The sequence below is a fragment of the Kogia breviceps genome, chromosome 11, assembly GCF_026419965.1.
Source record: "Kogia breviceps isolate mKogBre1 chromosome 11, mKogBre1 haplotype 1, whole genome shotgun sequence".
Classification (NCBI taxonomy): Eukaryota; Metazoa; Chordata; class Mammalia; order Artiodactyla; family Physeteridae; genus Kogia; species Kogia breviceps.
This window is the reverse complement of record NC_081320.1, coordinates 52418238-52442822: the sequence shown is the minus strand read 5'-3', so window position 1 is coordinate 52442822 and position 24585 is coordinate 52418238. Positions and strand designations below refer to the sequence as shown.

General features: G+C 37.3%; 2 protein-coding genes across 5 annotated transcripts in view; one reads left to right on the top strand and one right to left on the bottom strand.

The window, feature by feature from the left end:
• Window positions 1–20396, bottom strand: part of PUS10 (pseudouridine synthase 10) — a 70052-nt gene extending 49656 nt beyond the window's left edge. The window contains exons 1-4 of one of the 3 annotated variants that reach the window (XM_067007554.1): window positions 19825–20396; window positions 16439–16579; window positions 13401–13664; window positions 12573–12659 (exon numbers count right to left, since the gene is read on the bottom strand). In XM_067007554.1, coding sequence (XP_066863655.1) covers window positions 12573–12659; window positions 13401–13664; window positions 16439–16564 — 477 coding nt within the window. In that variant the 5' untranslated portion in view covers window positions 16565–16579; window positions 19825–20396. Of the gene's footprint in view, window positions 1–12572; window positions 12660–13400; window positions 13665–16438; window positions 16580–19601 lie in introns of all 3 variants that reach the window. The other 2 variants (XM_059079272.2, XM_067007555.1) reach the window with 2 other exon arrangements.
• PEX13 (peroxisomal biogenesis factor 13) overlaps window positions 20038–24585 on the top strand; it is a 43655-nt gene continuing 39107 nt past the window's right edge. The window contains exon 1 of one of the 2 annotated variants that reach the window (XM_067007556.1): window positions 20038–20294. In XM_067007556.1, the coding sequence (XP_066863657.1) occupies window positions 20203–20294 (92 nt within the window). In that variant the 5' untranslated portion in view covers window positions 20038–20202. The remainder of the gene's footprint in view (window positions 20295–24585) is intronic. The other variant, XM_059079278.2, reaches the window with a different exon arrangement.

The window sequence follows — 24585 nt, the reverse complement described above, 5'->3', positions numbered from 1 at the left end:
TGGGTAAAGAGAGAATATCAAATTCAGGTATGTACTTTTGCTAATCCTCTAAAACAACAAGTAACAAGATTTGTTAAAAGAGCATAAAATCCACCAGGATGGGGACAGTGGGAGTGCAGTTAGAAATCTGGAAGTTGGAAAGCAGATAGAGGAGTGGTAAAGGACAGTGACACACACGCACACACACAAAAAGCTGAATCCTAAACTGGCAGCACACATAACTGATACGCCACAATTAGCAAAAGTCTGAGGAGTAGACACACGACATGGAATTCTGGAAGTGGGGATAGAAGGAGCAAAATAAGGAAGTTTGACTGAAAATCTGTTTGAAAAAAGAGGTAGATCTTCAAATCCCCCACATCACTTCATTCAGCCAGGTGAATGACCTGCCCTAACTGCTCTAAAAGACTATTTATTTTTTCTGGAGAAGGTAAAATGAGGGTCTTTTCAGTGGGGGTCATGAGTCCATGAAGGGAAATGACACCAGATGGCAACTTGGATCTAGAGGAAATGAGGAGCACTAGACATGGTAAATTTGTGGTAAGTATAATAGGTAGACATATTGTTTTCATCTCTTCTTTAAAAGATACATATTTCAGGGCAAAAATTATAACACAGTATTGTAGGGTTAAAAAGTATATAGATATAACAGATATACAACAATTGCACTAAGAACAGTAAAACAGAAATATAATGTTGTAAGATTATAATATTCCTGATTGAGTGAAGATAAAGATGCTTATTATAGCCCCTAGAGCAAAGGTTGGCAAAATTTTTCTGTTAAAGACCAGATAGTACATATCTTAGGCTTTGTTGGACATATGCATCTAGCACACGTAATCAACTCTGCTATTGTAGCGCAAAGAAGAAAAATCTAAAATAAACTATCTAAGCTCCCAACTTTAGGAAGACAGAAAAAGAACAATTAAAGCCATAATAAGTAGAAGGAAGAAAATAATAAAGAATAGAAAGCAATGAAATATAAAATAAACATATACAGAATAAATCAATGAAACCAAATACTTGTTCTTTGAAAAGATCAATAACATTGGTAAATCTCTAGCTGCACAGATCACAGGAAAAGAAGAGAAGACACAAATTACCATTGTCATGGAATAAAACATTAAACCATAAGAAGGGGGAACATTATGAAAAACTTTATGAAAATAAATCTGACAACTTAGATGAAACAAATTCCTCAAAAGATACAAATTACCAAAACTGACACAAGAAGCAATAGGAAACTTGAATAACCCACTATCAACTGAAGAACCTGAATTTGTAATAAAAAACATGGTCAAATATCCTAAGGAATCTACAACAAAACTATTAAAACTATTTTTTAAAGTTTAGCAAGATTGCAGGTTACAAGTCTGCAAAAACCAACTACATTTCTACAGATCAGCAATGAAAAATTGGAAAATGCAATAAAACTCCAATTCCACTTACAAGAGCACCCAAAACAATGAAATTCTTAGGGACAAATTATTTTAAATATGTGTGAAATCTGTACACTGAAAACTGTAAACCATTGTTGAAAGAAATTAAAGATCAAAATAAATGAAAGTGGGAATGTAGACTAGTACAACCACTTTGAAAATAGTTTGGCATTATCTGATAAACTCAAAGAAATGTATTCCTTATGACTCATCAATTCCACTCATAGGCATATACCATAGATAAACTCCTGCATATGTGCACTAGGATAAGCTTCAAGAATGTTGATGGTTTCACTGTTGAAAGTAGCTAAAAACTAGAAATGATCTCAATATCCGTTAATAGTAGTATGAATAAACTGCAGTATATTCATGCAACTGAATACCGTACAGCAATGACAACCTACAGCTCCATGTAGTAATAAGAATGAATCTCTTAAAAATAACATCAAATGATAGAAGCCAGACACAAAAGATTTATCATGTTATGATTCCATTTTATATAAAGTTCAAAATCAGGCCCATTTCAACTCTAGCTTTAGGAGTAAAGACAATGGTTATCTGTGAGAAGGAAGGGGTTAAATGCTGATGAATATAATAATATAAATTGCTAAAAAGAAAATGAAAATATTTCTATTCCAGGATAGATTTCAACTTCAAGGACGTACATCATGTAATCTCTGTGTTTCCCATGAGGCAATTACTTAAAATGTGAGAAACATGAAAGACAAAACAAACTGGAAAAAGACTACCTAAGATGTCCAACAAGCTATCCAATAGATGTACTATATCATAAGCTCAGGAAAAAAAAGTCTCTATGCGAATTGAATATTGTTTATTTGAACACTCACTCTGATTCATTACACTATACCTGTAGTGAGTATGATTAAAAGCCCTTCAAAAGACACATGTGGTGCATCTTAATCTTATTTGCAAAATAACTCAGGTTGCATCATGAATAAAAATGTTATCCAAAAGAAGTGCCCTGAATACATGCCTGCATTTTAAAAAATCTTTTGGAATACCAATTTAGCATTTGTTCCTGGTTACTGATTTATTCAATAGGGCTTGAGTGTACATGCCCACTTTCTTCATAAGGAGAGATTCTACCAGGTAATGCTTTCAGAAATATGATCCGAAGTCTCACTAAAATCATTCTCTCACAGTTTCTAACATGAATTTATAGTGATAATACCAAATGAACAGAATATTATCAATACACATAACACCCCAGCTTCACAAAAAATTTAAATCCTAGATGTGAACTGAATTCTAAATAGAAACTATTTTATATCATGATTCTTTTTTTTAAAGAGTTGAGTTTTTTTTAATTTATTTTAATTTTTATTTTATTTATTTATTTTTGGCTGTGTTGGGTCTTCATTGCTGCACACGGGCTTTTCTCTAGCTGTGGTGAGTGGGGGCTATTCTTCGTTGCGGTGCGCGGGCTTCTCATTGTGGTGGCTTCTCTTGTTGCAGAGCACGGGCTCTAGGCACGTGGGCTTCGGTAGTTGTGGCTCATGGGCTCTAGAGCGCAGACTCGGTAGTTGTGGTGCATGGGCTTAGTTGCTCCACAGCATGTGGGATCTTCCCGGACCAGGGATCAAACCTGCGTCCCCTGCATTGGCAGGCAGATTCTTATCTACTGTGTCACCAGGGAAGCCCTGATTTTTTAAATTGAGATAAAATCGGTATATAACATTATATAAATTTCAGGTGTATGACATTATAATTTGACATCTGTATATACTACAAAGTAATCAGTACCAATAGTCTAGTTACCATCCATCACCATACAATTGACCCCCCTCACCCGTTTCATCCATCTTGCAACCCCCTTTTCCTCTGATAACAACCAATCTGTTCTCTGTATCTGAGAGTTTGGAGGGGTTTTAAAAATATATTTATTTATTATTTTTAGCTGTGTCGGGTCTTTTTGTTGCGGCATGCAGGATTTTTTGTTGTGGTGTGCCAGCTTCTCTCTAGTTGTGGCGCATGGGCTTCAGAGCACGTGGGCTCAGTAGTTGCAGCACGTGGGTTCTCTAGTTGTGGTGTGCAGGCTTAGTTGCCCCGCAGCATGTGGGATCTTAGTTCCCTGACCAGGGATCCAACCCATGTCCCCTGCATTTGAAGGCAGATTCTCAACAGCTGGACCACCAGGGAAATCCCCTGTGAGTTTGTTTTTGTTTTGCTTTATTTGTTCATTTGTTTTTTTAAGTTCCACATGAGTGAAATCATACAGTTTTGTCTTTCTCTGACTTATTTCACTTAGCATAATAGCCTCAAGTTTCATTCACAGTGTTGAAAGTGGCAAGATTTCATTATTTTCATGGCTGAGTAATATTCCACTGTGTATATATACCACATCTTCTTTATTCATTCATCCTTCAATGAACATCTAGGTTGTTTCCATATCTTGGCTATTGTAAATAATGCTGAATGAATATAGGGGTACATATATCTTTTCAAAATAGTAATTTTGTATTCTTTGGATAAATACCCAGAAGTGGAATAGCTGGATCATATCATAGTTCTAGACTTAATTTTTTGAGGAATCCCCATACTGTGTTCCATAGTGGCTGCACCAATTTATATTCTCACTAACGGTGTACAAGAGTTCCCCTTTTTTTACATTCTCTCAAACACTTGCAATTTCTTGTCTCTTTTATAATAACCACTCTAATAGGTGTGATATGACTCTTTATATAAGAATAAAAGGGCTACCTGTGTTGATACCAACACATCTATTTCATTATTTCATTTCCTTTTTTATACTTCATGACCACATCTAAATAAAATCAATTTTATTTTTCCCCACAAATTAGTTCCCCTCACATTATACCTGCCCAGATACTCACAATAACATTTTAACAACCACCTCAGAGATAAACTGAGATTCCACCAGAGAAAAGAATAAAGTTTCAATCACATCAATACTTCAACAGTTACTTATATGAATAACTTTCTTTTTTTTTTTTCTGGCTGCATTGCGCAGCCTGTGGGATCTTAGTTTCCTGACCAGGGAATGAACCCAGGTCACGGCAGTGAAACCACCTAGTCATAACCACTGGACCACCAGGGAATTCTCTGAATAGCTTTTAAATGATAATAAAAATAATATATGACTCTTTAATTTTCCATATATGTAAATTTTAAAATAAAAAATTTATATAATTATATACCTCTTAAATAAAAAACTTGCCCTCTTCCTTCTGCCAGTAACTGCTCTGAGCACTCTTGCCAAGGTTGTAGAGACAGCCATACACCCATCTGATCTCCGTCCCACTAACTGTTAAACCAAAAGCTACAAGCAATAAAAAGGAAGTAACACTGTGAAATGACAATCCAATGCTAAACTAAGGCCTTTCACATGGGAGTTTTATAAACGACGAGTGTCCAAATTGGTTGAAAAATATTTATCATGTTAAAAAAAATCAGGTAACTCTGCATAATAAAAATAATGGCTAGGAAAAAGATAACCAGTTTTTCTTAGGAAAAAAAATTCTCAGATACCATTTCCTTGAATGGTATTTACTCTAGAAAATAGATTCCACTAATATTGATCCTGTATTAATACTGGTAAGGAAAAACAAAGTTTCATTTAAAAGGAAAGATTTGTGGGACTTCCCTGATGGTCCAGTAGGTAAGACTCCGTGCTCCTAATGCAGGGGGACTGCGTTCGATCCCCGGTCAGGGAACTAGATCCTGCATGCATGCTGCAACTAAGAGTTTGCATGCCGCAACTAAGAAGCCCACGTGCTGCAATGAAGATCCCACATGCTGCAACTAAGACCCAGTGCAGACAAAATAATAAATAAATAAATATTTTTAAAAATAAAAGGAAAGATTTGTAAAGATAACATCCAATATTTTAAGCAGTACAACCTAATTTTTTTTAAAAAAAAAGCAGGAGCAGCTGAAGCACTACCATTAATCAATACTACTAATTCTTCTCTTTTTTTAAAGGTAAGAAAGTACCAGTACTAGTTCTCAAGAAAGAGGTTTCTGAGAAGTCAATAATGAAGTTGGATTTGTCTGACTTCAGGGTGGCACCAGCTCCCTCTTTTTGGATATTTGGAAGTACACATGACAAAAGGACAGGGCTGAAATCCTGACATGCCCACCTCTAATTATTAAGGGAATAACGTAATAATTCATCATCACACACACCTACCAATCGTCCTAAGATTAAAGGAAAAACAGAAGTAGCTCCTCACAAAAGTGAATGGAAATTCCTCTATTTTAAGACATCTGCTGTAAAAAGATATTTGATTTGAAACCTCTTCTGTACCTATTCCAATCATCTGATAACAAAACTTGAGCTCAAGTGTGGTGGGAAAGTGCTAAAAAATGTAATTTTAATTTTACTTTCAAAGTTGTAGTTTTAGAGAATCACCAAATTGGTGGTTTAGCATCATGTTTGTTAAATTATTACTCTTGTTAAAATATTACAAGAGCTCTGGTTCCATATATATATATATTTTATATATATATATATTTTTACCAAGAATCCTTTCCCTAACTTTGAAAATACTATACCATTTGAGTGTAAAGGTCAAAACCTAGACCAAGCCTCTCCTGTAAACACAGATAAACAATAACCCACTTCTGATATCTATCTGACCAAATCACAGTGTAGGTAGTAAGTAGGGCACAGCAATAATCAAAAGCATATACTTTGGAGTTGGATACATGAGTGTTTAAATCCTAGCTCTGTTATTTATTAGCAGTGTAACCTTGAGTTTCAATTTCATCATCTGTAAAATAGAAATAATAACACTGCCTACTTCAAGGGGTTGTTATGATTAAGTGAGACAGCACAGGCAGCACACTGTGCTACAAATAATAAATGGTGGCAGCTACTGCCCCTTGTTTTTTCCAAGAAAGGGATTGTATCTTACTGCTCCTAAAACATAAGCACATATTGTGGTGGTGTGGCTGTTTCACATATAAACTATCACTTTATATACATATATTGTATATATAAATTATTATGAATGATTTTTCAAAAATAATAACTTAGTAGTTAAGAATTACTAAAACATGGTGGTGATCTCAGCAAAAAGGGTAATTGAGATGACTTCTCTATGTAACAAACGAAATCTGAAATAGAGTCTAATTTAGAAGCTCCCTTTTTCTGAAACTTAGTCCACTAGGCCATGCAGTCCTAAAACTGAATGAAAAATAAAGAAAGTTTGATAAGGAACTCAATAGTTGGTAAGTAGCAATGTGATAATATGTTGCATTTGATGGGGAAATAGAAAAAGGATTTACTTCATCTTGTATTCCTATTAACTCTGTTACATAAACATTTCTCACTATAAATTTTAAAGATGCAAAATGTGGCAATACATGAGAATAAGACCACACAAATTAAAACATAAACTTCAAAATTTTAAGGCTGCCTCATGCTCTTAACACACCCTGCTACCTCTCAACCACCCACACTGGTGGATTAGCCATAGCAACCTTTTCTCTCTTGCTGCCTCCTCTGCCTATACTTCGCTGGTTCAGGCCAAGAAAAAAGCAAAGCTAGGAAGTAAACATACGCATCTTCAAGTATTTAAACATATGTCTGAATACTCCGCCAACTGCATTCCTGAATTCAATATACATTATTGTGATGGTTTTTAGAATTAGCCTTGCTCCTTGTCCTACTTCACCATGGCATCTCATCGCGGGAATATGATTTGTTCTTCCTTGCTACAAGGCTCAGTGACTTCAGGAAAGGGTTCTTGCTTTATTTGTTGGTCTCCCTGCACCTGTACCCTCTAATAGTGAGTTATTAAACCTATTCAATACCTGCTCTGAATCTCTGACAGCTGGACTGCTGACTGCCCACCCTAAGCTAACCAGGACTTGGGTTCTACAAAGACTTTGACTAATCACAGGTCACTCATCCTTTCTTCCTTGGAACACACGTCCCAGTTGTAGATGGAGTAACAGAATCCTGAACCTGCTCCCATGTCTAGTCCCATGTTCCCCCTGATGCAACAGCTCTGCCTAGATTTTATCATTCTTTTGTCCCCTGATCCTTCTCAAGTGTATGGCTTAACAAGTGCCGTAGTTAAGAAAAGGCAATGCCCATAGAGCCAAGGTAGTTAAGTAAATAAAACATACCTAAGTATAAAAGATGAAGAGATGGTGTGGATTTTTAAAAAAAGCATGAATGAGGGAGACACACACAAATTCCAATAAATGTGACACATTGGGCAAGCTTTGGTTTTCCCCCCTTCACATGAGATGAGTGAGATGATTAGTGAAGTAATCCCAATCTGTGAGGCTGAAAAAATATCACCCAAACATATCTTCTTTCCAATACACAGACACTGGGGATCCATTAAATTTTCAGAGATTAAAAGGTTGGGAACTCCTGGACTCCATCAGAGATTCTCAGTAGGTTTTAAGGGATTTATACCTGGGGTGGTGGCATGGCCAGAGCTCTGACAAATCACAAACAGATACATGTCATTTTTCAATGAGGCTAGATGGTCACCAAGGTCTCCTACAGATTTATGATTCTGTGATTCTGATCATGCAGACTTCCATATACTGATGTTGTGCTCACAGAGGTATGCTATTGGGGTCACCTCTCATAAGGAAGATGGGTTTGCTGCATGTCCTCTGAATGGCTTAAAATGTTGCAGCCTGTATATGCAAAACATTAGCAAGCCCCATCCATAAAGAATCTACTGAAAAATCCCTAAGAGGCTGAGACAGTGATTGCTATAATTTTGCATGTTTTTCAGTGCCTCATTCAGCAACCTTGTAAAAATGCTTTGCATGGATAAATGGACCACATAAAGATTAAAGCAAGTCTTAACTAACTAACCTAACCAAAAAATAGGGTTACAAAGTCTGAAAACTCCTTAGTAAGCTCAGAAAGTTTATCAATTGAAGTGAACCTTAAGTTGGTACTAAATGGTGGGTTAAGCAGGGTGTTTGTCATACAAAATAAAAATTGAGAAGTCACAGAAAATGAATAAAAAGTAGAAAATATGCATACTAAATTAGAGTTGGGTTAATGAATGAAGATAGCCAGCTCAGGCCTATACATACAATATGAAATTGAAAATGTATCTCTCTGTACTTGAAGTCAAAGAGATTTCATCAAATTCTGTACTATGAGCTAATCATAATTAGAAAAAACATTGCCCTTTAGAAAAAGTAAGCACATCAATCAATTACAGAGGGGGAAAATTACTGGAGTGTCCAATTAAGAAAGATCCTAGGTTAATGGCTGGGAGTTTAAGAGGCCTATATAAATACATGCAAAATTTTAAATATATGCATTTTTAGGACAAGGGAGTCATTGCTTTCTTTAGATTCTTAATGAGATGATGGTCCCAAACTGGTTAAGACCGCACAGATTTAAGTAAAAATCCAAAGTCTTTTGAATACCCATTTGTCAGAATTTAATAAAAGAACAACTTTGTAAATATAAACTGCTACCACAGAAATGGTACTGCTTTTATTTTTGGCTACTTTTCTAGGGCTGTGTATAACTTATAGTACTTAGTGCAAAGCATGGAAATATTACAAAGTATAACAAATGAGAGAAAAAAGGTTTTGATTTGACAAATAAAACTCAAACTATACCAAGTTGCATATAGAGAAGTAGGCATTTCATACGACCAAAGTAACATTTAAGGGACAATTAACATTCAAAGTCGATAGTAATTAAGGACCTACTGTAGAGCACAGGGAACTCTACTCAATACTCTGTAATGACCTATGTGGGAAAAGTATCTAAAAAAGAATGGATATATGTATAACTGATTCACTTTGCTGCATAGAAGAAACTAACACAACATTGTAAATCAATTATACTCCAATAAAAATTAAAAACAAAAACCAAAAAAGTCAGTAGTAAACAACTGTTTCCCGCACGCTGCTCCTGAGGTGGGGCCAGTAGGCCAAACTGACAGTACAATATTGCCCCCTACTGAACTGTACTAGTAAAGATAAACCTAGAAGAACAAGACTTTAAAGTGCTTACTTTTAAAAGGACCTACTTGGAATGCTCTTTTCCCATCAATACCAGGTTAGCCTAATATTAGCATAAGTCTGGGTTATTCACTCTATGGTAATTTTTGTGTGGCAGTAATGTAATGTGGTGTAGGAGTTTAGAGGACTCAATCATGAATATAAGGTAACATTTGAAAATTACTGTAATAAATATTTTTCTTAAAACTATTAGGATCTTGAAGTTTGTAAAGGCTAAACAAAGTCTCTAGTCTAACCAACTATAGGTTCACAACTTCCTTATATATATATCTCTGCCAAGTAGTTGCCCAGCCTTGGCTTAAACATTCTGGTGACAGAAAACTCACCATTCCTGAAAACAGTCTATCCTGTTTTGGATAATCCTCCTTACAGCTGAAAATTACTCTATCTCTTCAGGAGAAAAATCCCTCAAATATTTAAGCAGAGCAAATGCGTCCCACTAAATCATCTATTCTCCAAATTAAATAACCCCAGTTCCTTTGGCAGCAGCTCCTGTGACCAGGGTTCAGATGTCTCCAACATTATAAATGCACTCATCTAAATGTGTTTGTTTCTATTGTTGCTATAACAAATTCCCACATATTTAGTGGTTTAAAACACAAATTTATTATCTTACAGTTTTTTAGGTCAGAAGCCTGACACTGGTCTCACTGGGTCAATAGGGCCATATTCTTCTCTGGAGGCTCTAGGATAGGAGGACCTGTTTCCTTGACTTTTCTACCTTTCAGATTCCACTCATTTTCCTTGGCTCATGGCTCCCTCCCACTATCTTCAAAGTGAGCAACACTGCATCTCTCTGACCATTCTTCCACAATCACCTTTTTCTCTTACCATCACCTCAGCCAGGAAGGGTACTTTTAAGGACTCACATGATTAGGTTGAACCCACCTAGATAATTAAGGAGAATCTCTGTATCTCATCATTCTTAACCTTAATTACTTCAGCCATGTCCCTTTTTAAAAAATGCAAGATAACATATTCACAAGTTTGGGGGATTACTACATGGACTACTACAAAATGCCTTCCCAATTGTATTTGTTCTTCCTCAAGTAGAACATTCCATCTGAATATGGTACTCGAGGAATGGCCAGCACTGAGTAAAAAAGGATTGTCACCTTCATCTTCTCAGATACTATACTTCTAATATCTGGATGAAAATCCAAAGAACTTATCTAATCACACCCATAATTCTCATTGGGCTACTAACTAAAACTCCTAAGCCATCGCTATAAACACAGCTCTTTTTTAAAAAAAAATTTATTGGAGTATAGTTGATTTACAATGTTGTGTGAGTTTCAGGTGTACAGCAAAGTGAATCAGTTATACATATACATACATCCACTCTTTTTTAGATTCTTTTCCCATATAGGCCATTACAGAGTATTGAGTAGAGTTTCCTACGCTATACAGTAGGTCCTTATTAATTATCTATTTTATATACAGTAGTGTGTATATGTCAATCCCAATCTTCCAATTAAACATAGCTCAAGCCACTCCTGCCTCCTCCTTTACCTGGCAGTTCTTTTTCTAAACCCAAGTATAAGAACGTAGGTTTAAGGACTTCCTTAGTGGCACAGTGGTTAAGAATCTGCCTGCCAATGCAGGGTACATGGGTTCTATCTCTGGTCCGGGAAGATCCCACATGCAGTGGAACAACTAAGCCCGTGCGCCACAACTACTGAGCCCGCGCTCTAGAGCCTGCGAGCCACAACTACTGAAGCCTGCGTGCCTATAGCCTGTGCTCCACAACGAGAGAAGCCACCGCAATGAGAAGCCCACGCACTACAAAGAAGAGTAGCCCCCGCTCGCCACAAGTAGAGAAAGCCCTCATGCAGCAATGAAGACCCAATGCAGCCAAAAATAAATAAATAAAAGAAGAGTTTATGCAGAATAATTCTATTTTTAAAAACAGCATCTTCTATTTCTAATATGGAATATAAATACTTCATAAGTATTCAACAAATATTAAGTTAATATTGTTAAAATCATCACATGTGGTAAAAATGGACAATACAAATTTCAATGTAAAAATATAAACTTTGAGATGAAGATTGGTAGTAAGATATATAACCACACTTAGAAAATATATTTCTTTTCCTATTTTTGTTACTCAAACACTGAAAGCTTTTGTGAGTCACTCAGCTTTTGGAAGTCTGTTTTTCTCCAACAAAATTGGACTCTGGAGATGACCTATCTGTGAGAAATGCATTGATGATTGACTAGAAAATGATTTTAAGTGTTTATAAACCTCAGTATTACCATTATCACCACCTTTATTCTTCCATTTGCTCCATTATCTTGTCATCAACAGAGATACTACTTAAAATCACTCTACTCTTTTTTACTTCCCAGCTCTTCTCTACCATTTATCCAGCCTCAACAAATCTTAAGTCAATCTTTAGCCTTTTAGGGACTAATAAACATATTCACCCAAAGAAAATGATGGTATAAGATGTAAGGTGATGCTTTGGGATTCTTGGGGAAAATATACCTCATACATATAAATGGATGTGTTACAGCTCATTATAATTTGAGATTACAGAGGCCATTCTCTCTATACTACATTTAACAGTATTAACAAAGATAGTTTTGTGTTTTCACATCAGTTTCTGCACACAGGAACATTACAATAATGACTACTATTATTTTTTTCACTTACCAAAAGAAAAAAGTTAAAATAAATATGAGGCTATTTCTCTCCCTTTTTCCATTGACTAAAAGAGGTGCCGTCTTTTTATATTTTACTCTGGAAAAGAGAAGGCTCATCAAAATTAAAATGATCTTATCCTAGGACCATTATAAAACACATACATCTGCCCCAAAAGATCTATGAAGTCCTGGTCAAATATCTTTCTCTGACCAACATGCCACTCAATGAATGTTGCTACTGAATAAGGACCTTTTAAAAAGATGGCGGTACTGTGATGAATAAACTAACTTGAACCAATAATTCCTTTTCTCATCCATTCATTCAACATCATTAAGCAGCTATAATAATGTAATGCTTTCAGTCATTCAATAAATTCATAAAATGTGAAAATATGGGAAGGAATATTTATACTTTCCTATTTTTTTAGAAATTTCTATTGTGTACTTCTCATATAGTTTTATGTATGTAAATGACCTTACCTCTCTTACAGATAGCTGTGGTGGGAAGGAGATTGACAATACCAAGCTGGTGAATTCAAACCCAGAGGCCTCAACCTTTTGGCACACCTAAAAAAGTATTACATAAAAAGTATTTTTTATTACATAAGAAAGTATTATGTAAATTCCCAGGAATTGCTGAAATTTTTACACTAATCTTCATAACATGAATTTTTGGTCCAGGAGATGACACTGCAAAACTTCTAAACTTTTACCTTTGAGTAGGAAACTCACAAACATCCTGAAATCAAATATTTGCCAACTATGACCCTGAGGACTGATATCACAAGGTGCCAAAAGAGCCAGGACTCACCTGCAGAACAACCTGTTGAATGTCAAAATACTTTTCTATTAAGTCACCTGGTAATTCAGAAAAGATTTTAAACAAAATAAAGCCAAATAGGCACTCTTGATACCTGGAAACAAAAAGCAATCCCACCTTCAATCATGTACCTTCCTCAAGGCTGTAACACTAGTCTTTTCTAGACACTAAAAGGTATGACTAAAGAAGAACTTTTCTCTAACTCCTTAGCTATGTTAAACAGCAAAGGGAAAACTGCTACATTTTTGTTCAATTGAACAGCACTCATAACTGAAATACATGGATACATATTTCATTAATTTTCAGACATGCTGATAAAAAGGTAATTTTAGAATAGTAGGCTTTTAAAAAAAATTAAAAAAACGTTCTAATGATCCATTTGTGTGAAATAAGTTGAAATGAATGGCATTGTTCCTTTGGATACAAGAATTCTAGGCCTTAGAACTGAAAATCTTTACGAATTGCACGTTAATAAAAAAACAGTTTACCTTTTTAATGAACTCTTTTTCACAGAAATCTTGAAGAATTCCTAGGCATACATTGCATACATTTAAATTTGAGTTCTTGGAAGCAATGCTTCCATCTTCAATAATCGAGATCTTTCCCTCTCCATTCTGACTCAGATTATCCATCCCATCAATCCCATCTTCTAGTTCTTGTAGTCGAATTTTCTTGGGAGGTGGGTTTGGAACTTCTGAAACTAATTCATCTTTTTCAGTTTCCAGAAATTTTTGCAGTTCATTGAGCAACTCCTGGAAAGTTAATTAAAAAAAAAACAACCCTTTGACAATGTCCGTAAGGGTAAGATGAAGCGTGAAAATTATGATATATCACAGACTTATACAATGCTGACTTATATCAGTTCTGGAGCAGGTAGTTTTTTTTTTTTTTTTTTTTTTTTTTGAGCCGTTAGTTTTATTAGCCAGCACTGGCTTTCAGAAGAATTTAAAAGAGGATACCTAATTCCTATAATATATGTGTGAATATTTTTTCAAAAGAGCTTCATACATCAGTGAAGCTAAAATCCTAAATCTGAGCTGGAAAGGCTCCATTAACAAATTTATTAATTTGGCCTGTAGCTCTCTGTTGTGAGGGTCATTCACTTGCTAATTTCAGCAAAACAAACAAACAAAAACAAAAAAAACCAACTTCAGGCTTCCCTGGTGGCACAGCGTTTGACAGTCCGCCTGCCGATGCAGGGGACATGGGTTCGTGTCCCCGTCCGGGATGATCCCACATGCTGCGGAGCGGCTAGGCCCGTGAGCCATGGCCGCTGCGCCTGCGCGTCTGGAGCCTGTGCTCCGCAACGGGAGAGGCCACAACAGTGAAAGGCCCGCGTACCGCAAAAAAAAAAAACCAACCAACTTCAATTCTAATTATTAGCAAATAGAAATGCAAACCGAATTTCCATCTATGCTAGGTTATTTAATAATCTCACAACCACTAAAACTTCGTATGTACAATATTTAATATGATATATGAAAAATTACATAGATTAGAAGTCTATTAAGTAAAAATAATTTCTAGGCAATTTACTAAACAAAGGCAAACAGATGCTGGCAATGCTGAAATTTGGCATCATAATTACAAACCATTTACAGGCATTAATTGAAAAAAGCCCTCTACTACATTCTGGTTTGCCTAATTTCTGTCACTCTTTGTATTGGAATGTAAAAAGTGGCATTCCTTTCAAACCATTATCATATTTCAGACATTCCACTCATCTAAATACTCAGAGGACTTTCCTTCTGTTTTGTCTAAATTGGGCAGGTTTTATTATTCAGTTGTTGAATAAATATCCTTTTGAAATTCACTCATATTACAATTTACTGACTCTAAAGGGAAAAATCTTTCACTCAAACAAATTTAATTCATTTTATTAAGACAGGAGCTCTCCTATTAAATCTTTAACAGAGAAATACATACTCATACACATATACACATACAGGCATATTATGGCCCACACAAATATTTTTATTATTACCTAAGACCTATAATGTCAATATAACATCGTACAGATACATGCATGTGTACATATATCACATGAATAGAAAGTATCAAAATATATTTACCCAGAGAAGTCCTCAGATATTTTCATGTTTATTTACATAAAATGATACAAAAGTTGGTAACACTAAGTTTCTTTCTATAATATATATTTTAAAACTTACAACATATGTATAAAATAATAGATTATAAATGTGTCTAAAAAAATTGTAAGGCAAGTTACACAAATTCAATCTTATTACTTCATAGTCATTATGCATATAAAGGAATATAGATGTATATATTAATCATCATAGCATATGTACCATTTCCAGTTTTCAAAGTGTTTTCACATACTTTATTAGATATTGTCCCTTAAAATCCTGTGAGGTGGATGTTATCATCACGCCCATTTACAGAGAAGAAAACTGAAGCTGGAAAGTGGTGAAACTGGGATTCAAATCCATGTCTTCTAGCTCCAAATTCTAGGCTTTGGATTCAGACAGACAGTTCATATCCTAGCTTGCTCACTTAATAGCTGTGTAACTTTGGGCAGGTTGCTTAACCTCTCTGTGCCTCAGTTTCTTCATCTGAAAATAGAGACAATCATAGTATGTACTTACCTAACAGGTTATTGTGAGGATTATATGAGAGCTTGACATATAATAATGCTATATGAATATTGGATATAATTATTTCCAAAATAATAGAAACTAATACATAGGAGAAATGACTGCTATTGCTAATTCCTGGGCAATTTTTTTTAATTATAGGAAGCTGAATGTGTGTGTGTGTGTGTGTGTGTGTGTGTGTGTGTGTGTGTGGTGTATTCATACTGTTTATAAGTACATATTTACACATATGTATATAATTACTATCTGCCTCTGAAAAGAACATCACTGTTAGAATAAAATATATTTCACAAAATGTTATATATTTTATATGAAATATTCTATTAAATGTCGATGCTCTCTGTATATTACCATAAATGTCAAAGACCTCAGTATATTACTTTTGCTATTAATAGTGGTAAATGATAATAAGCATTTACTTCTAGAGAGTTGCAAACACCTATTTGTAAATACAAGTGGTAATACAGAAAACAGAAAAAGAAAAAAGGCAACCAAACCCACCATGCTTCCACCCCCCCAATTACATTTTACTAATATCTGGTGAGATGCACTATTTTGTGATATTCTGTCTAGATATTCTTTAGGAAAGGTCTATGCAAACATTAAATGCACCAGTGAATTGCTTCACAAAGATCTCACTACATTAAATGTTAAATATAATCACTTAAAAAGGAACTTACATTTTATATGGTAATGGCAATTCCAAAATTACCATTATTGGTAACTATTTTATTATAGTTTTTTAAAAAACTTTATGAGAAGTTATGAACAGATACTTGCCCTCAAATACACAGGTATTGATTTAAGACCCTTTCTTCAGGAAAGAGAGAGAGAAAGAAAAGAAAAGAAAAGAAAAGAAAAGAAAAAGAAAAGAAAAGAAAAGAAAGAAAAAAAGAAAATACCCTTACCTTGTAGGGAAGTCTGTATGGTGCATGAAAATCCACACCACAGAATCTGAAGATACATCTTGGACAGGTACCAGTACTGAGCAACAACTGGGCCACATGCTTGTTTTCCACAGTCAGTGGAAACATATTAAATAACTACAACTAGAAAAAAAGAAAAAGTAAAACTAATGAGCACCTTTTGTGTTTTATTTTCACAGACAAATATATGGTCACCTTTAAGGATAAAAATCTTTAAAGATAAAACATTTATATTTGAAAATCACTATTTGGTATTCTCCAGTAATGTCCCTTTCATTATATCCATATTGAAACAAAAACTTGAAGGCAATTTATTAGATGGATCAGGTAAAAGTTTCTAATTGTCAAAGACTTTAACATTCTGGATTATGATAAAGTGCATCAACATAACTAAATCAATCAGAAGAAATAAAAACTAATAAATGGCTATCTCTAAGGAGGGTAATGAAAACAAGAATACAGAGTGTAATTTTGCTTTTTATTTTGTACCATTCAGTATTGTTTGAGAACACAGATTTGTAAATTCAATAAACTTTCCTGTTAGAAATAAGAAAAGAGCTTGCTAGAAAAAATAATCAGATCAGTCTACGTTATGTAATACTTGACTGACCTTAATGATAGTTAAGCAGTCAAGTATTCAAAGCAAACTGATCAGATTCAAAAACATCATCAATTTTACTTTGATGAAATAATAACTAAATAAAAACCAACTATTAGCAAAATGAGAAAAATCTTCTCCTTTCATACACAAGTAAAAACTCCAACAAAAACAAATGAAGTGCAAAATATTTTAGAGTAATTATTGTCTAAAACAAGTTGCCACTTTTTTGCAATTTGAACAAACTCACTTGGAAGTAAATACTACACAGAGAATGGGTTCTTGTTGCCAGGAAGGAGGGGGGTAATAAAAATTAAATTACGGAGTCATTCTGTTTGGAGGGAAAAAAAGGTCTTCTGATTAATGAATCAGCTCACATTACTTTAAAATGAGGAACTAGTGATATTTTATAAAACTATGATTGCATGGTAATGGTACTGAGGTCATAGAGATAAAAGATTGTGGCACCTTTAGTTTGTTCAGTTTCATAATTCAAATGAACTTAATATTTGTGGAGGGTGACGCTCTTACCGACTGCTTACTATAAAGATGTGACTCTTAGAATTAGTTTGTGTTTTCTAACCCTTTAAAACCCACTACTTACTTTCAAGTTTCTAAATGTTTGTGGCCACTTATCAAGAATAGATCCTTGACAGAAAATAGATAGTACTACGGAACTCTTCACCATAAAAAAAAAGTCAGCAGGCAGGACTACAAAAACCAGATTGCCTGTGGCTGGGTTCTAATTCAGGTGAATATGTGGAGTTGTCAGGGAGGGGAAGGGAAGAAAAACAAGCTTCGCTGGACACACCAGTGAGAACTTTCAGACACCCAGACTGGGAAACACTGATTTAGGATTGCCTAAGTAAATTTGAGCTCCAGAAAGTACAGAATATGTAAAGAACACCCTCTGCATAATGAAGCTCTGTGTGATCATTGTTATTTACAAACGATCTGAATCCCTTCCCCCAGCTCATTTAATCTAATAGTTTGATGCTGATAAGGGGTTGGGATTCCTTGAGGAGCTGATTATCAGCATTTAAAGTGTATCCCAGGGCTTCCCTGGTGGCACAGTGGTTGAGAGTCCGCCTGCCGATGCAGGGGATGCGGGTTCGTGCCCCGGTCAGAGACGATCCCATATGCTGCTGGGCCCGTGAGCCATGGCCGCTGAGCCTGTGCTCCACAACGGGAGAAGCCACGGCAGTGAGAGGCCCGCGTACCGCAAAAAGAAAAAAAAATAAAATAAATAAAGTGTATCCCAACTGCATTCCCCTCACAAAGAAACTGTTTCAATCTCGTCCTTTTTTTCTCCTCCTTTCCATTAGCTAAGGCCAAGGATTTCATTTAATTGAGAATTAACCTTTAACTCAGAAAGAGAAACAAATAAACCCTCATGTCCAATAAATAAATCCAGGGGTGAGTGCTTAAGAAGGACACTTTGTATCAAAGATTTCCCAGGAGACAAGTTAAATAGTTGTAATAAAATGTATGCTATTTCCCCCCTTTGGCTTAAAGACAAACTTTGTTTCTCCAGTAGGTTCACTAGAATAAAGGTATCACGCTAGTCAATAAATGACACACTCTAATCTCGTGGCTCTAAAGTTTCCAAACCCGCCCAGAATTAGGTAATCTCCTGTCTTGAGTAATTTGAAGAGGTCTTAAAGGAGCAAAACAAAACCCTCTTCCGTAATTATGTTAGTAATCGAATGGCCTTACAAATTTCTCAAGATCATTTTCACCTAGCAACAATCTAGCGACTTCCCAAGCGCGTTAACATTAGGAAAAAATACGTTCTTAAATTTGGTTGTTTCATCTTGATGTACAGCGCTGAAATGACAGGATTTCATAAGACATCAGAAATCAGTTGTTCCATATTAGATTTATTATCTTTGAAACCAAGCCCTGAGAAATGCATCCCGTACTGTAAGGTTTTCATTGTCGGCTGCCTTTAAGATGTTTGCTTTTCGTTTACGTGTTTACTTTACCCAAAGAACTGGAACATATCATTGCAACAGAATCTCTTCCCAGGTGTCAGGATCCTACGGCGATCGAGTCCCTGCTCCACAAATCAATGGTAACTAGCCCCGTCTCTGGTTTACTAGAGAAGATGGTTGTTTTCACTTCTCGGACGATTACAGAAACTATTTATTACAACAGGCCAGGAGCAGGCAAAATAACCAGGCTGAGTCTCACAACCCGGGATCTTTTAAAACTCATTTTCATACAGAAGGGTGTCATTCGTCTTGTGGGGTGGGGGTGGGGTGTGGATTTTTAAAGAAAGGCGCTCGTAACTTCACCGCGCTACCGATGCACTCAGCAGTGGAATCTACTCTAGATTTCTGTTAAGTTCAACCCCAGGTCTAACCTCCAGTCTTTCCTTTGGCCAACCAAGAAAGCCCTTCGCACCTTCAGTCGGGTCCCAAAACACTTCCTACTCATCCCTCCTTGCTAACAAAGCCTCTCCCACAGGAAGGAAACGATCCCCTCCATCCACACCTCTCCCGCACGCAGTCCTCACCCCCTCTCCTCAGACCTCCCTTGCCTCACCTTCTCCCACGGCGCCGAAGCCAGAGATTTAACCCCTTCCAGCCCTCGGAGGGAACGGGGAAGACTAAAGACAACGCACCTATTGCGTCTAGCAATTCTGTTCCCCGAGGAAACGAGAGCTATAGAACGAAAAGTACCAGCTCCCTCACGCGAGGACTGAATGAATTCTCCCCTGATTGTTTGCAGGGAAATCAATCAAGATGCCTGGCCGGCTGCCACTCACCCTGCCTGCGCCGCGGGTGGAGGAGTGCGTGGAACATTACTCCCGGCCGGGTGCAGGACTTGCCCCAGGAAGCCTCCGTGGGACTCTGACGTCTAGGAAATTATAGCCGCCACCAGAAATATCGATGAGCTCTTACCCTCTGTTTAGAATGGAAATTCTTTCCAAGGCAAATAAAAAGAGAGCGTTTCTTCCCATAGGTTAGTGGCATCCTCCTAGGCTGTAATCCCAGCCAGCAAAACACCACAAGCCACATCCTGACTGCAAGGGAGGGCCGGGTGGAGGGCTCGGTACTCTGCATGTTGTGCCTGGCGCTCAAGCGGCTGGTGTCCTCCGGCCTGGAGAGTCCCAGCGCAGAGCGGGATCTGAGAGGAGGCGGAGATGGCGTCCCAGCCACCGCCTCCCCCGAAACCCTGGGAGACCCGCCGGATTCCGGGGGCTGGGCCGGGGTCAGGACCCGGCACCACTTTCCAGTGAGTGTGCGATTCTTCAGGCCGCGAGTTTTGTGGGCTGTAGCGGGGACGTGGTAGGAGGCGGTTGAAGCCGTTGGGTGTGAAGTGTCCCCTCCCCCTCTCAACCAGCCCCCACTCCCACTCCTAGCCTTAAGGGAGGTCGAAGTGCTGCCGGGGCGCCTGCAAGGGGAATTTCGGCGTCAGACAGCTATTTCTGACTCGGCGGCTCTCGGCAGCGACGTTTCCGGGGGGGTGGTGGTGGCGATAGTCCTGGGTTCCTGTCTGGGTGCCGGTGTTTGGAAGAAAGGGTCAGGTACCTGTCCCTTCTGTTTTGGGGACACCCTGACTGAACTGCATGACTGTTCCCCACCCCCACCCCCACCTTAAAGAGTTAAGATTTTCGGTCTGTAGCAGGTGAGAGAGGTATTTGTCTGGCCCCGGCTCGTTAGGGAGCAAAGTCTCTCGAAAGCTTTTAACCATCTCGACAAGTTGGTGAAAGCCCAAAAGGTCACTTTTACACAACTGGAACTCAAGCCTGTACAGTTTGCGTTCTTTTCCAACATAACTCAGCAATGTTTCGGATAAAGATTTGGAAAAGCAACTTGAAAGCGGGAGTTAAGAACTGAGGCCTTCGAGTGGCCTTTGTGTGCTAGATAGTGTGTGATTTTTTCTAAGGCCTGTGGTTTTTTGTTTGGTTTTAATCAGTGTTAAGTGGATCTACAACTCAAAAATGGTTAAAATAGAATAAAAGGGAAGAATTTCACAGCTTTTCGTGTTTTGTGTTGGGTAGATCTGGACATCTTTTTAAAAATTTTTTATATTGGAGCAGAGTTAATGTGTTAGGTTCAGGTGTACAGCAAAGCGATTAAGTTATACATATACATGTATCTATTCTTTTTCAAATTATTTTCCCATTTAGGTTATTACAGAATATTAAGCAGTGTTCCCTGTGCTATACAGTAGGTCCTTTTAGGTTATCTATTTTAAATATAACAGTGTGTACGTTGTCAATCCCAAACTCCCAATCTATCCCTTCCACCCTTGTAATCATAAGTTCTGTTCTCTAAGTCTGTGGATCTGGGCATCTTAATTCAGATGGTGAGACTCAAATGTCAGATTGCCTACTGTGGTAGGTTTACTTACATAGAAATCCCCAACATACTGGAATGTATTTCTGCTATGTTCTAAAATCTTGTAATTTTTGAAGGTTTTTGAACACAATTGCTACTGTATTTAATAATGAAGGTACATAAGTAGTAAGCTTTAATTATGCTATTAAGTTGGGGTGACACTTTCTGCTACTTTTTTTAAAATAAATTTTTAAATTTAATTTATTTTTGGCTGCATTGGATCTTCGTTGCTGCGCACAGGCTTTCTCTAGTTGGCAGCGAGCGGGGTCGGGGGGTGGGGTTCTCATGGCAGTGGCTTCTCTTGTTGCGGAGCATGGCCTCGAGGTGCATGGGCTTCAGTAGTTGGGGCACACGGGCTCAGTAGTTGGGGCTCGTGGGCTCTAGAGCACAGGCTCAGTAGTTGTGGCACACGGGCTTAGTTGCTCCTCAGCATGTGGGATCTTCCCAGACCAGGGCTCAAGCCCGTGGCCCCTGCATTAGCAGGCAGATTAGCATTTTTTGCTAATCTAAAGGTAGCATCTGCTACCTTTTTTTTATGAGTGGTTTGACCTTCTTTAGAAATTTGGACTGCTCTTTAGAAGAGAGACGTTTTATTTTTGCATCTGTTAAAGTTCTGTTTATGTAAAATTAACCATTTTCCCACTTTTTAAGAAAATGTGAAGTATTTTAAACACCTAGAGACTGGTAGAGAGTAAGATGATGAATACTTGTGTATTAGCTCCCAGCTTTAAAAATATTAACATTTTACCAGATTCGCCTCAGATTTTTAAAAAAATAAAAATTAGAGCAACAGTTAAACCCTCACATTCTTCTTTCCTACAGTAACTACTGTCCCTATTTGGTTTTTATTGTACACAATGTTTTTATACTTCACTATTTAGCTTTGTGTGTACATTACATATGTATATATGTATGTATTATTATTTAATATTTTTAGACTTTAAATATATTCGAACTGTATGTATCATCTTCAAAGTGTTTTTCCACTAAGTATTATTTACTTTGAGATTTATCTTGTTCATTCTTGTAAGTGTACAGGCATACTTGGGAGGTATTGCAGGTTGGGTTCAGACCACCACAGTAAATCAGATATTGCAATAAAGCGAATGAATATCGCAATAAAGCGAGTCACATGAGTTTTTTTGGTTTCCCAGTGCATATAAAAGTTATGTTTACACTCTACTGTAGTCCGTTACATGTGCAATAGCATTATGTCTAAAGAAACAATGTACATAACCTTAAAGATACTTTATTGCTAAAAAAAATGCTAACCATCATCTGAGCCTTCAGCCAGTTGTAATCTTTTTGTTGGTGGAGAGTCTTGCCTCGATGTTGACTCATTGGAGGTGGTTGCTGAAGGCTGGGGTGGATGTGGCAGTTTGATGAATGAAGTTTGCCACATTGGTTGAGTCTTCCTTTCTCGAACATTTCTCTGTAGCATGCAGTACTGTTTGATAGCATTTTACCTGCAGTAGAACTTCTTTCAAAATTGGAATAAATCGGGCTTCCCTGGTGGCGCAGTGGTTAAGAGTCTGCCTGGCAATGCAGGGGACATGGGTTCGGGCCCTGGTCTGGGAAGATCCAACATGCCGCGGAGCAACTATGCCCGTGAGCCACAACTACTGAGCCTGCGCGTCTGGAGCCTGTGCTCCGCAACGGGAGAGGCCGTGACAGTGAGAGGCCCGCGCACCGCGATGAAGAGTGGCCCCCACTCGCCACAACTGGAGAAAGCCCTCGCACAGAAATGAAGACCCAACACAGCAAAATAAATAAATAAATAAATAATTTTTTTAAAAATTGGAATAAATCTTCTCAAACCCTGATGCTGCTTTATCAACTGAATTTACACAGTAGTCTAAATCCCTTGTTGTCATTTCAACAATCTTCATATATTCTTCACCAGGAGTGGATGCCATCTCAAGAAACCACTTTCTTTGCTTATCCATAAGAAGCAGCTCCTCATCTGTTAAAGTCTTATCATGAGATTACAGCATTTCAGTTACATCTTTAGGATTCACTTCTATTTTTAGTTCTCTTGCTATTTCCACCACATCTGCAGTTACTTGCTTCACAGAAGTCTTGAACCCCTTTAAAGTCACCCATGAGGGTTGGAATCAACTTCTTCCAAACTCCTGTTAAAGTTGATATTTTGAACTCATCCCATGTATCACAGATGTTCTTAATGGCATCTAAAATGGTGAATCCTTTCAGAAAGGGTTTCAATTTACTTTGCCCAAGTCCATCAGCGAAATCACTATCTATGGCAGCTATAGCCTTATGAAATTTATTTCTTAGATAATAAGACTTAAAAGTCGAAATGACTCCTTGATCCATGGGCTACAGAATAGATACTGTGTTAGCAGACATGAAAACATTAATCTCATTGTACACCTCCATCAGCTCTTGGGTGACCAGTTGCATTATCAGTGAGCAGTAATATTTTGAAAGGATTCTTCTGGGCACTAGGTCTCAACAGTGGGCTTAAAATATTTAGTAAACCATATTGTAAACAGATGTGCTGTCATGCAGGCTTTGTTGTTCTATTGATAGAGCACAGGCAGAGTAGATTTAGCATAATTCTTCAGGGCCTTAGGATTTTCAGAATGGTAAATGAGCATTGGCTTCATCTTCAAGTTCCAGCTTCATTAGCCCCTAACAAAGAGTCAGCTTGTCCTTTGAGGCTTTGAAGCTTGGCATTGCCTTCCCTCTAGATATGAAAGCCCTAGATGTCATCTTCTTCCCATAGAAGGCTATTTTGTCTGCATTGAAAATCTGTTGTTTAGCATCGCCATGTTCATTAATTATCTTAGCTAGATCTCCTAGATAACTTGCTGGCGCTTCTACACTAGCACTTACAGCTTTACCTTGCACTCTTACGTTATGGAGATGGCTTCTATCCTTAAACCTCTTGAAACGACCTCTGCTAGCTTCAGACTTTTCTTCTGCAGCTTCCTCACCTCTCAGCCTTCACAGAATTGAAAACAGTTAGGGCCTTGCTCTGGATTAGGTTTTGGCTTAAGGGAATGTTAATGGCTGCTTTGATTTAGCTAGACCACTAAAACTTTCGTCATGTCAGCAGTAAGGCTGTTTCACTTTCTTATTAGCGTGTTCACTGGAGTAGCACTTTTAATATCCTTCAAGAACTTTTCCTTTGCATTCACATCTTGGCTAACAGTTTGGTG